We start from the raw sequence: 13,800 nt of genomic DNA, 5'->3' as shown, positions 1-13,800 counted from the left end.
TGATGTGACACATTTCATTTTTATGCATATTATAAATCCTATATGATGCTGATTGTTACTTTTATTTAGTCAATTATATTTTAAAGATATATAAACAAACATAATATTGCTTTACATTTATCCTAGTGGTTTTTATTTCTAGTGTTCTTTATTTCTTTATAAAGATTTATAATTCCATTTGGTATAATTTTCCTTCTGTGTGAAGGGCTTCTTTTAACATTACTTGTGGTGTAGTTCTGTCAGTGGTGGATTTTTTTCCTATTTTCTTATGTCTGGAAAAGTCTTTATTTCACTCTCACTTGTGAATGATATTTTTGCTGGTTATAGAATTCTTTTTGTCCTTTAGGTTTTTTGGTTCAGTTTTTTTTTTTTTTTAATTTGGTACTTTATGTTACTCCATTCTTCCTGCTTATATTATTTTCAGTGAAAAATGTGTTGTCATCTTAATTTTAATCGCATGCCTTTTTTCCCTATGGCTGCTTTTAAGATTTTTTTCTTTTATCATTACTTTTCAGCAATTTGATTATGATTTGTTTCAGTGTAGGGTTTTTTTCCCCCTGTTCCCTTTTCTTTGAGTTATTAGAATTGTAGATTTATAGTTTTCAACAGATTTGGAAAATTTTAGCTATTCAATATATTTTTTCAGATTTTTTTAAATCCCCTACCTTTCTCCTCTTCTTTGGGATTCCAATCAGGTCAACTGAAGTCATTCTACAGGTCATCAATATACTTTCTGATTAGAAAAAAAAAAAGTTTTTCCTATGTTTTATTTTGGATAGTTTCTCTTGGTATGTCTTCAAGTTCAGTAATACTCTTTTTCTGTAACATCTAATCTGCATTTTAATCTCCCACAATGTAGTTTTCACCTATAAAAGTTTTATTTAGTCTTTATAATCTTCCTTTTCTTTACATAAATTTTCAAATATATGCAAGAAAATTATTCGATAATGTTTTTTTCTGTGAAGTTTAAATTCTATGTCTGTTGGGTCAGCTTCTCTGGACTGATTATTCTCACTGAGAATCTTATTTTCCTACTTGTTTGTGTATCTTAATATTTATTGGAGACCAAACATTGTGGATTTCACCTTGTTATGTCCTGGATATTTTGGTATTTTTATAAATATTCTTGAAATTTGTTATGGAACACAGTCACTTAAAACAATTTGATCCTTTCAGGTCTTCTTTTGGAGATTTATTAGGCAGGACCAAAGCATTTCTCAGACTAGGACTAATTGTTTTCCACTCTAGAGGCAGGAACCTTAGTCATAAGGATTTCCAGTCTGGCTGTGGTAATGGGCACTAGTCCTGGCTATACGTGAGCACTGGACATAATTATTCCTATTCCTTTCAGGTAGTTCTTTCCTTAGTCACAGATTGTTTTTCCCATGTATGTACAAATAAGTACTCTGCTGACTACTTAAAGGGGATCTTCTGTCGATCTCCAGGGTTCTCCGATCCCTGTCACTTACACTGTCCTATGAATTCTAACCACCTTGGCCTTTCAGCTTCATTTTCCCAACCCAGGGAGTTTTCCAGATTCCTCCTGATTTTTCCCTTTCTGGTACTGCAGCCTAGAAATTCTTTCAAGGCATTAAGATGAGAAAAATTGTAGGACTCACCTAATTTGTTTCCCATCTCACAGGGATCACTGTCCTTCACTACAGGCTGTCCAGTGACTTCAAATCATTGTCTGATTTGTATTGTCTATATTTTTGGTTTATTCTGGAGAATATTTATGTCCCTCTCTCTTGGATATAAATGGAAGTCCTCTCTTCATGAGATTTTCTGTTCTCGCAATGCCTAGGGTGACACTCATTAAATATTCGTTAAATGAAAGAGTTTATGATGAATATATATCTATTTCCAATATCAATAATATGAGCTAGTTCACTAAGAAGGAACTATTGGAACTAAAATTAGTATTCACTTGCAGAATAAGACCTAAAAGCTAAGAAATGGTTATACCAGTCTGTTTAATATTCAGATTTCATTAGGTAGGGAAATTTTATAGAAACTTGAAAAGAATATTTCTGCATGCAAAATGAAGAAAGAGCCTTTTACCTCTCTGAGGAAAATTTTTATGGGAAAATGAGACGCATTAGTCTTTCTTTTCCTCCCTGTTTCACCTTAATAGCAGTTATACATCTTTAACAAAAAGGAAGCAGAGCTGAATGAATTTTCCCAGGATCTAGCACACAAAAAATATAAGAGATAGCAAAATGGGATTAGACTTTATTCAATTTCTGCACTATATTCTTCAGATACATGAAAGTCAGGCTATAACAAGTACAAGTTCTGTTTAATTCTGTCTCTTCTCTCAGCCCTAGCAGCCCTTTCTAATGATATAAGAAGCCACTTCCAAGAGGTTAAAATATAAAAGATATGTGAAATTTTGTGTATTTACATAACCTAAATAAAAATTATGGTCTAATCTTCTAATAAATATTTCTGGCTATAAGGGTCTTAGGTGTATTAATTTTGACTAAACTCAACCTTATACAGTGAAGCTTCAGCAGGCCTGGTTATGAGCTGGGAAGCGGAGAACCATGTCCTGCATTTTGGTTTTAATAAGTATAGTGTTTATTTAGTTAGACCCCATGGGATTTTGGCCTCATATTGCTGGAGAAATAATCAATGCTAATATTTGCAAATAGATTCCAAGTTTTATTTTTCTTTGTTACTTTGCTATATCTGGTTTGATACTTTGAGAAAGAGATATTTTATTGCAACTCTTTGGCCTTTAGCAAATAACAGAAAGGGCTGTTTTAGAGTGTGTTGAGAGAAGGCCATTTACATGCTGATGGCAGGGCAAGACAGTTGTTACTTATTTTTTTAAGTTAAAATTCTGTAAGCTTCTTAGCTTCAACAGGTCTTGGGGTTTACATCTCTGGAAGACTTATGGTTCCATAGATGACTGTCTCAGGAATTGGGAGTTAGTTCAGCCATAACTCTCTCAAATTGTCAGTTACCTTTTTGGTTTGCTATTACAGAGTCAGTTGGAAGCAGTCTGCTGGTTTGACTAAACCATCAGATTTCAAGATGTTCATTTCTTATACCTTCCATAGGTCATCACAGGAAACCTAGAAGCGTTGTTCAGAGAAAACTAGTTAGCTGGCTAAATAAAATTAATCTTTAATCTTTGGGTCTGTTAAAGGAAGATCTCACCTCTGACCTCAGAATCTTCTGATCATAAAAATGCTCAAGGAGAATGGTCCCTGACAACAGTAATGGGGGGTTATTGAATAAAGAAAAATTATTGACAATTGTTGACCTTACTTCTTTCTTGGGGTTCCAGCTACAAGTACAAAGCTTTTCCCAACTCATTAGTTGTATAAATATTTGCTGAGTACTTTTCATATGGCAAAGACTTGGTGCTGGTGATTATGGCAGCAACACAGACCTGGCTCCAGCCTTCACTGAGCATACACTCTAACAGGAGTGATAGTTTTTAAAAATTAATCAGTTCCAATGGTGACAAGTATTGTGAAGGAGAAGTGTAGGGTGCTGTGCTGTCTAAAAAAGAGGGAACCAATACAGTCTAGTGGGCCTGGAGCGGGTGGTTGTCACAGTGTCCCTGAAGAAGTGCCATTTGGGCTGAATTTTGTATAATAAGTAGGAGTCAGCCATAGGACATAGACCGAGGTCTTCTTTCCTTTCCCTCCTAGTGCCACTAGAAGAAGTTCCTGAAAAAAAACTGAGTGCTGCCCAACTAGAGAAAAAGTTTCCTGTGTAAAAGAAGGATGCGGTCTGAATATCTGATGAGTTAAGTGCAAGCTGAAGGCCATTATTGCAGCTGTGGTTTAGGTCGCAACTGCAGCTCAGCTCTCATCCCTGATTGCTGAACTCCATATGCCACTGGGTAGACAAAAATGGGAAAAAAAAAGAAAAGGAATAGAGAAAAAAGATGAAAATCTAAGCAGAGTGGCCTTCTGAGTCTGTATCATCCAACCAGACTTTTAAAAAATAACATTTCCTAAATTAAGGCAGATATGAAAATGTCACAGCATACAAGGGTCCCTGATGTACCATGCACTGTTTAATAATTTAATAAGACATGCATCTAACACTAGACTAAGAGACATCAGTAGCACAACCAAGCTCCTGTCAGGCATTTGTAATCAACTACTGCACTGTTTCTAGCCAGACACATTCAGCTGATGAGAATTAACATGTAAAATGAGATCTATTTGTCATCTCTCTTTTCACACAAGCCGTTACCCTAACCTCATTTAAGGTATAAATTAGTAGGTACTGGGGTTGTAGAGATAAACAGTGATTTCCCTCAGGAGGAAACTAAGGATAAGGGTAAATAGAACACAGTTTGATAAGACTTTAGAGATGGAAATGGGATATTATGGGACCCAGGGAGAGCAGAATAGTAGGTGGAGGTGACACAGGGTATATTTCATGGAAGAGGAAGCCATTAAGCTCATGTACTAAGAAGAAACAATTTCTGACACAGAAATACAAGTCATGTGTGTGGCTGTTTTCTCTGACCCCCTCTACCCTGAGTGTGCCAGTGAGACTGTGCATTATTGACAGCTGGACAATTCTCTTAAGCTGTGGATGAATCACTATCCCTTATACAACCTCAGCACTGCTGAGGGCAGAGAATGTCCATGTGAGCACTGGGTGAGGACATCGATTTTGAAACCTCCGCAAAATAATCATACTTTAGAAAAATCTTTCTTCTTACAGAAAGTGAAAACAACTTGGCACTTGCAATGTGCAGCACTGGAGACTTTCTGGGTCAAAAAAACCTTACTGTGAGGAGTTTGTCTTGCCCCCACCTCATAAAGTGGCATGTGGCTTGTAGGCTCGTAGATTCAATGATGAATCTCTGTTCTGGCGTCAGAGAGAGAGAAAAGAGTCAGCTACATCTGACTCAATGACCAGAGTGATCAGGAACCCCACTCTGGCCCACAGCTTCTTAGAAAGCTTCTGAAGTCTTTAGGATAGGGGAGGAAGTGGAATGGAGAGGGGACAGAAACCTACAGGATACTTTGTGGCAGTGATGTTTAATATTAAATCCTTAAAATAATTTTAACTGCAATTTCCTAAAGATGCTCAACCAAAAAGCAAAAAAAGAAAAAGAAAAAAAACCTATAAAAATAGTTTATTATACTCATTCTCCCTAAAATCATCACCCTTCCATTCCCATTACAGCCTTAGGGGAAGACATTGTAGTCTGGCTCCTGACCTTGGCCAGGTTGGCCAAACTTACATAAAGGAGCCATTTACTAAAACCAAAGCAATTAAAGTCTGTTAAAAAGCAAACACCCCTGTCCTGGGATCCATCAATTCATTAGGCTCTATAAACACATTAAGAAGAATAAACTTCTTAGATAATTTTCAGGGGAGCAGGGACTAGAAATAAAGAGATAAGGACAGATGAAATAAGATGATGAAGGAGTTCTCATTGTGGCTCAGTGGTAACAAATCCAACTGGTATCCATGAGAATGTGGGTTCCATCCCTGGCCTTGCTCAGTGGGTTAAGGATCCAGCGTTGCTGTGGTTGTGGTGTAGGCCAGCAGTTGCAGCTCCAATTCAATGCCTAGCTTGGGAACTTCCATATGCTACAGGTGCGGCCCTAAAAAAAAAAAAAAGAGAGAGAGAGAAAGAAAGAAAGAAAAAAGAAAAGATGGTGGAAATTTGAGGAAAATAAGGACCCAGAGGAAGGGTCTTTTGGAGGGATGACAGACAGATCATAAAGCGGCAACTGAAATATAGACTTCTTCCTAGAGGGGCATCCGGAGGGCTCCGCTCTCTGAAGTAGAGGAGAGCTTGCTAATCAGAGAGGTTGACCAAGGCAAAGCAGAAAGTTTACCAAACACAGACTTAACCAGATACACCTGACCTTGGCCACTTGCATTAGGTACCCCAAACACAAGGACACAGGACAGGGAATGCAAAAGAACAACGAGTCAGAGGTGAGAAAATTTTCATCCTCTCTCTCCCATTTACTAGCCAAGCAGGCAAGAATGCCTGAGCCTGTTTCCTTATCTGATCAAGAATTTCTTCATCATGTTCACTCTACCATCTGGACTTAGCATAAGACTTGAGTGGCAAAGCCCTTGAAAGCTTTTTTATAAACTATAAAATGATGTATGGAAGAAGACATTGGCACTAATATCATCACCCACTATTTCTACTGAAAAAAAACACCTCAAATGTAGACTGGTGGGTCAACAGATGAATCTTTCCATACTCTATTCAAAGCAAAACCTGACACTTAATCTGAGATACCTTTTTTCTTCCCTTGATGGAAAGTCAGAGGGGGAGGGGGAATGAAGAAGATGGTTCTTTTGAAAGATTTGCCTGTACTCTTAACTAATTTCAAACCCCAGCTTCAAATGTGGTGAGTTGTTTCATTTAATCGGCAAGAAAGCATATCCTGCAAAAGGCAGCTCCCTGAAGGGGAAGCTGCTCAAACACTGTTTCCATGGCTGCCGCTATAACGATATTTTTACTAAACTAAGCATTGCTAATTTTAGCCACGGATTATCTGCAAAGCAAGGAAGAAATAGATGAAAGGCAATTTTTACCTGAGCCACACTGAGCCTCTGAGAACCTTTACTGGGAAAGAGATGCTGCTAGAAAAAGCAACTACGGAACTCCGATGCCTTGGGGACACTTGTCAACTGCTCTCCATCAGCCTCTGGAAGAAGGAGAGGGGTACTATTTTCCTAATTTAGGAAGAAATTGAAACTCAGTGGTGAAATGGTTTGATTCAGATCATTACAGCCTGTGTAAGAAAGCCGAGTAGCATCCCAGCAACCTTAATTCTCAGCCTGGCCTCTGGTCCCAAGCATTAATGGAATGGTATTTGTTTTGAGGGCTAAGCTATTTTGGATGCTGGTTTCAGTAAGCTGCCCTATGAAGGGACTTGAAAACAAGATCTGAATTAAATGGACTGGATGTGATATTTGCAACAGGTTATTTTTATTTTGAACAAGATATTAAGGTAAAAAAATAGCAATACATAGACTCTGTCCCATTCATAAAGAGATAGATATTGTTTAAACAAGTGACCTTAAATTACCTACAAACGAGTCACAGAGAGGTAGATACATTCCTTACGTATTAGCTGCTGTCTCTTCCACAGCAGCAAATCCTCCAGGCAACAAGGGATAGTTCAAACTGCATTTGTAAGCATGCAGATCCTGGTTTGGGGTGCAGAGGTCAGAGGAGAATGGTGCCTAGTGAAGAGGTGCTAGACAGCCAAGTCAGGCCCTGGTGGGTGGGTGTTGACCAGATGCTTTGGCAGAAAGTGAAGTTAATAGTGAAGAGACTGCCCTTGTGGTTTAGAAGAAATCCTGGTGGGTTTCCAGGGCCCAGGTCACCCCAGGCTCACTCTCCTAGAGGGAGTGCTTGCAACTCCGAGAGTGAGTTGTAGTCAGGGAAGGCCTTCGGCAAATTTAAGGATGCTCCGTTGTTTTCCCTTCCTTTTCTGAATCTTTCTTTCAGACCCTTGTTCATATCAAGGTATAGAGAACTAATATAAGCAGCATTAGTCTCCAGGGAATTTTTCTTTATTTTTCTTTCATTTATTTTTATTTTTTCATAATCTAAACCAGAAGATAAAGAGATTCTTGGCAATCACAGCAGCATGGGAAGAAAACCTTTTTGTAAAGTCTTCTAAGAAATAGGATGAATTCTCTACCAGGAAACCTGGCAGACTATTCAGAGAGAGGGGCCAAGAGAGATAGTCACAAGCTGCCTCCCCTGGAGCCCCCCTCAGGATCTCTCATCTTATGATCCAGGGAAATTCTGATCCAAGACTCCTATGGGATTCCACAAGATCACTCAAGAGTAGCGTTAGACTGCACAAAGAAGACGGGATTTCCTGGCCTTGTCCCTGGATAGATGTATTCCCAACATGGGAGGTATTTGCAAGCTTTTTTTTCGGGCCCCAGGGTGTCATGTGGTGATACAGATGGGGCTCGCATATCCAGCTCAGAGTGTGGTGGAGTCCAAGAAAAAAATTCTTCCTGGAGGAAATAATTTCTGAGTAAGATTTTAAAGAATTAACAGACTATTCTGGGGAAAAGGAAAGAGAAACATTCCAGGAAAGAAGACCATCAAAAACAAGGATAAAGGAGAATATTATTCAGCCATTAAAAATAAATAAATAAAAAAGAAACCTAGCTATTTGCAAGGAGGAACACTGAGGGCATTATGCTAAGTGAAGTAAAGAGAAAGATAAATACCATAAGATCTCACTTATATGTGGAATTAAAAAAAAAGAAAAAAAGAAAAGAAAAAAAGCTCATAAGTACAGAGAAGGGTGGGGGAGTCATGGGAGTGTAATTACAGCATGGTAACTACAGTTATCAATACCATGTAGCATATTTGAAAGTTACTAAAAGAACAAATCTTAAAATTCTTCATATCACTCACACGGATTAAACTATATTTGGTGATAGATGTTAGTTCAACTTATTGTGGTGATCATTTTGCAATATATATATAAATACCAAATCAGCATGTTGTACTCCCATGTAAACTGGAGTTTGGCACCAGCCACTACTTGCCATCATCAGCCTCTACATGGATTAAATCATGAGCCACTGCAGCTGCCAACCTGCAGCAGACCCTGAGCAGAGCTCAGGGTGGAGACCTGGAGTGAAGCATTCTGTGCTCTGGGAAAACTAGAGGAACAGGTCTTCAGATAACCAGATATTTTTAGGAGAAGATTTTATATGCCCAATTCTTATATCTCCTCATATCTAGAAAAACACTAAAATCCTTCATGGTGATTGATGTCTACTCCCCGTGACTAGTAGTAACCTTCACAAGACCAGTAACAAACTTTTGTAAAATGTGTGCATGGCTGCATGCACCTCCCACTTCACCTTTATCACATATGTTCTGATATTTCCCCTTTCCTCTTTGGGGTGGTATTTCATCATCTGCAAATGCAGCCACCTCCAAGGGTGAACAGGTGAGCCCTGAGGCAACTCCGAAGGAAACACAGGATCCTGCAACCCCCCTCGGCCCCCAGAGTTGAAGTGCCTATCAAAGGAATGATTTCAGAGAGCCCAGACCTCTTTTGTTCCTACCACCTGTCCTTTGTTCCAAAAAAATGCCTATATATCCTAGCTCCCCCCTTACCTCCTCGGAGCAGTTTTCTCAGGGCTACCTGAGATGCTGTCTCTTGGGATTAGGTCCTAATTTTGACCCCAATAAAATTTAACTCTCAACTTTTAGGTTCTGCATTTTTTTTGGAGACACCTGAAAGTGATATAATGTTATACATCAATTAAACCTCAATTAAGAAAAAAAAAAACCTAAGGTATGGGAAATATCTGGGTCATACAGCACGTGGTGCGCCCCACAGTGGAGCTTGGATAATAACCTATACGAAATAGGAGCCACTGGGAGCTGTAGGCAAAAGCGTAGCATGGTTGCTTTTCTATTAGAGAATTCTAGTGCGGTGTGGAGGACAGATGTGAATGAGCGAAACTGGGAACAATTCACCGCCGCAGACATCTTCTTTTCAGGTCTCATTGCCTCCCTTTACTGCCTTTTTATTGATCTAGGTTTTGCTGTATTAACACTTACATAGAATTTTTAAATGAAATGGGAAAAGTGATTATTACAATATGCTGGTAAGATAAAAAACAGGATAAAAAAAATTGCAGGTACAGTTGGATCTCCACAATGTACATATACAAAGAAATGCTACTGGGACAAAATGTATCAAAGTTAAATCAGGGCCTAAGAATTTACCTTAGGAAAAATAATCAGCTGGATAAATGGCCCATGTTTAAGAATGATCGTTTTTATTTAGAAATGAAAAAAAATAGGAGCAAATTGAATATTTAGTAACAAGAGATGGTTAAGAAAACAAGAGTAAACCTAAAATACATATATACTATCTTAATGTATATTAATGTGAAAATATGCAAAAAATATAGATAAATGCAAAAAGAAGCTTCCAAAGAATTGTAGATCAAGTTCTCAAATTTGTATATTTATATACATGTATGTGTGAGTGTGTACATGTGTGTTATAGTGGGAAGTATTTATATATTACTATAATTAAGAGTATAAGCTCAAGAGTCACATACAACAGCTATGTGCAACTGAAGAATTTTTTTTTATGCCTTCTATGCCTCAGTTTCTTCATTCAAAAATTAGGACAGTATAGAGTCCCCTGATGGTGTAGTGGGTTAAGGATCCAGTGTTGTCATTTCCATGGCTCAGGTCACTGCTATGGCTCGGATTCCATCCCTAGCCTGGAAACTTCTGCATGCAGTGGGCATGGCCAAAAAGAAAAAAAACAAAAAAAACAGAAAAAAAAATGAGGACAATAACAGTGCCTTCTTCAAAGGATTATTATGAAGAATAAATAAATTTATATAAAGTACATAAGCAGTGCCTAGCATATTTATTATGTTAACATTTAATGTTATTAGTTATGCAATAAAAATGTTAGAAAAACATGCATGCTAAAATATTTTCGACATTCAATCTCCAGGCTGTTTTGAGTGATTTGTATTTTATTTTGTGTTACGAAGGTTAACTGAAAAAAATGCACAACCTAAAGTTAAGAGTTATGTTTTATTTAGTGGACAAAACTGAGGATTTAAGCCCAGGAAACAGCATGTCCCAATAACTGAAAAATTGCTCCAAAGAGGTAAGAAGTGAGCCAGGATATATATAGAAGTTTTTGCAACAAAGACCTGGTAGTTGGAAACATCAAAAGATTACTGTTAATTAAAGAAAACCAGTTATCTCAAGTTAAGGAACTTAGTGCTTTTCTATGTATGGGAAGATGCAAAGTCTGGGCTTATTGAAGTTATTCCTTTGATATGCACTTCAGCTATCTGGGTGCAGCAACCTGTGTTTTCTCACCCTCAGCCTCCTCAGGGTGCATTGTCAGAGGTTGGGGGAGGTAGACGCTGCAGGGGAGGGCATTCTGTTTCCATCCTGAGTTCCCTCAGGAATTACCATTGGGTCACTGCTATGTAATGATGGACCAATGGCTGCAACATTCTTTGTTTTGCAGGTAATATTGTTTATTCATACAAATATTCCATAAAAGCCACGTGTTAGTTAATATTCAGGGGGAAAAAAACATACTCAAAAATTGGGGTGGTCTAAAGAGCCAATGCTTCTAATCCTGAGCCCAGATCATTTAATGAAAATGAATTCTAAAGTAGGAACACTGGTGCTGGTTTGTGAAGTCCCACCTCTAAGACATTCCATGAGTATAAACTTGCACTAACCTTAGATTCGCTCTGAATCTGAGCTTTTCTAACTCACTGGATGTGAATACATATATCTCTTCTAACTCTCTTACAATATTCCTGGCAGATACAAGATAATGAATGTGAAAGTTCACTGTGAGCTATAAAACCCAGTACACACACAAGGATTTCTTAATAAAGCAATTCCCTCACTGACTCTATTTCTCATTTCTCCACCTGCAAATTGCACATCTCCTCAATGCAGGGAATTGTGCTTACTGATTAGGTAATTACTGCAGAGTTTGCAGCCTTTGAAAAAGCAAGGGACTGTTTAGGATGCATGATAATTTTGCAAATCAGCAGCTCTTGATTACTCAGGAAAAGTCCGTATTGTTTAGGGTTATCCATGCCACGCCAGTTACTTCTCTGTTTCTCTTTCCTGTTGTCTGCCCTTGCTCATTTTATTATTTATTAGTAGCTGGCTGTGAGGTAAGGAGGAAACTATAAAGAAGAATGAAACACAAGCCATAAAATAATATAACTTTTTGATGAAAATAGCATCAGTAAAGGAAGATGCTGGAACTTGCTGTGTTTTTATGAAGGAGTCCAGTTAATCTGTGACTTTTATTACTCACTGATAAAATGCATGGGCAAAGTGGATGTGTGTACCCTTCCCACCCACGCAGAGATGTGGTGTTGCTGCTTAAGCCTTCAAGAAACTCATTAGCGTTAAGGAAGGGACCCACATTCTCAAATTTGGTTATACTCCTCATTGCTATGTTTTGGGTTGAAAAAGTCTTCTCCCAGAAGAGTGAAAATACCTTCAATGTATGCCAACACTCCTTTTCATATCACACCTGTGATTTTGTAAGCCTCGTCTCAGTCACAGGACCACCTTTCCATGACAGAAGGCTTCTACCATATCTGACTCTGGTCTTGTATGTCCAAAGGTAGATTAACGTTTTTCGCTTCAAGCTGAAGAAAAAAAGGCCTTTTGTCCATGGTTATTCCTCCTGGGGATCATGAAGCACGAGGACTTCTCAAGGTCATCTCATCCACACAGAAAAATCAAATCCAGTTAATGACTTTCCAAGAGAAGAAGAGAGCTTCGTATCCAGAAATATAAGAATGTGGTGTCATGGTATTACAACACGATAATAGTCCAGGCTACATTAGTCGGGTCTTTAGCTCTAAGTAAGAAAAAGCCAACTCATATTAGCTTAAGGAAAAGACGGGATCATTGAAGGACTATCAGAGTATAATAGGAACTGCAGGGACTTGTACCCCTTAAAGACAGTCTTTCTCTTCCACATCTCCTTCAACTCCATGCTCTTTGGTTGCCTGTCCTTACACTCCATGGCAACAAACATCACCAGGTTTTTATCTTTCAAGCCTTATAACCAGAAAAGAGGGTTCTTGCCTCTCTAAAGGGATAATTCTTTTTTGGAGGAGCATTTGTGGTTCAGTATGGCTGTTGGCCTTCAAAGAAGGATGACTTTAAGGTATGCCCTACTTCCCCCATGAATTTCCTAATGCATATGTAACACAGGTGTGTGATACATAAGCAAATAGATACATATAACTGATTAAAGAACAGAAATTTAGCAAGACGGCAGGAGGAGAGACTTCAGCCTCATAGGGGCTGGGAAAAATTTTGATAGTGAGACTCAGAAATCTGTTTTTCCAATTTTCTTGAGAAATGGTGAGTAGTTACAAAAACATACTGAAGTCCTATCTGATGATTATTTATACTTATTTCATGTATGCATTTAAAAATTTAGATTAACCATTTTAGAAAAATTCTTCCAAAGCCCAAGATCAATAATGCTTAACTAATTTCTGATGTTGAATGTATAAAAGTGTAATTTAAATAAACACTTTCAGGAAACTACCTGAGCAAGATGAGTAAAACTGATATTTAAATTTCTGGGCTTATAGAATATAATGTGAATTACACCTGGAGTTGTACAACATTGCAGCCTTGTGTGTTTGTTGGGGAGTGTATGTGTGCAGATCCAATATCCATTCTATCCTTCTTGCCCACTAAGAGAATGCTGGTTTTCATTCTGGGTTATAGGATGCCCAGCTAAAAAGGTCCATTTTCCTGGTAGCCTGATGTCAGTGGGATATAAGCTGAAGTTGTTGGTGGAATATTTAGGAAAACTCCTTTGCCCTCCCTCCCTTCTTCTTTCCTATATGTGACCATGATAGCTGGAGCTCCAGCAGCCAATCTGAATGACTAAGGGCCATGGGAAGGATGGGAGAGAAGAAAGATAGAAAGTACTTGCGTCCTGAAGATCACAGAATGGAATGACTATGCCTGCCTTTAAAGTGATGTCTGCTTTTTTGTGTAAAGCCATTGATGGTCTGGATTTTCTAATTAATGTAGCTAGCTAAAGAGTGTGCTTTATGGAACAAGTGACGGGCTGGACCTATTATATTTAGATGGATAATCAGGGCAGATCAGGAAAGTCCTCATGATGCTAAATTCTTTGAGATTTCTGGAATGTTTATGTGACAAGCCTTCCAGTCATGAATGATATCCTGGATTTCTCCAGAGTGAGGAATAGAGGGAAGGCAGAGAGAGAACTCTGGTATCCTGGC

At 38.3% G+C, this 13,800-nt stretch overlaps 1 protein-coding gene across 15 annotated transcripts in view; it reads right to left on the bottom strand.

Moving 5' to 3' along the window:
• LOC100511522 (uncharacterized) overlaps window positions 1-13,800 on the bottom strand; it is a 680,138-nt gene that overhangs the window by 239,861 nt on the left and 426,477 nt on the right. The window contains exons 5-7 of one of the 15 annotated variants that reach the window (XM_084975968.1): window positions 2,970-3,080; window positions 1,620-2,188; window positions 666-733 (exon numbers count right to left, since the gene is read on the bottom strand). The exons of the other annotated variants lie outside the window; for them this stretch is intronic. Of the exons in view, the coding sequence (XP_084832094.1) occupies window positions 666-733; window positions 1,620-1,635 (84 nt within the window). The 5' untranslated portion in view covers window positions 1,636-2,188; window positions 2,970-3,080. The remainder of the gene's footprint in view (window positions 1-665; window positions 734-1,619; window positions 2,189-2,969; window positions 3,081-13,800) is intronic. 15 annotated transcript variants of the gene reach the window in all.

This window comes from Sus scrofa, chromosome 9 (assembly GCF_054392235.1).
Source record: "Sus scrofa isolate SSC_HxYL_T2T_F1_AM1 chromosome 9, Sscrofa_HxYL_maternal_Yorkshire_Landrace_v2.0, whole genome shotgun sequence".
Taxonomy (NCBI): Eukaryota; Metazoa; Chordata; class Mammalia; order Artiodactyla; family Suidae; genus Sus; species Sus scrofa.
This window is presented reverse-complemented; position numbering and strand designations above follow the sequence as displayed.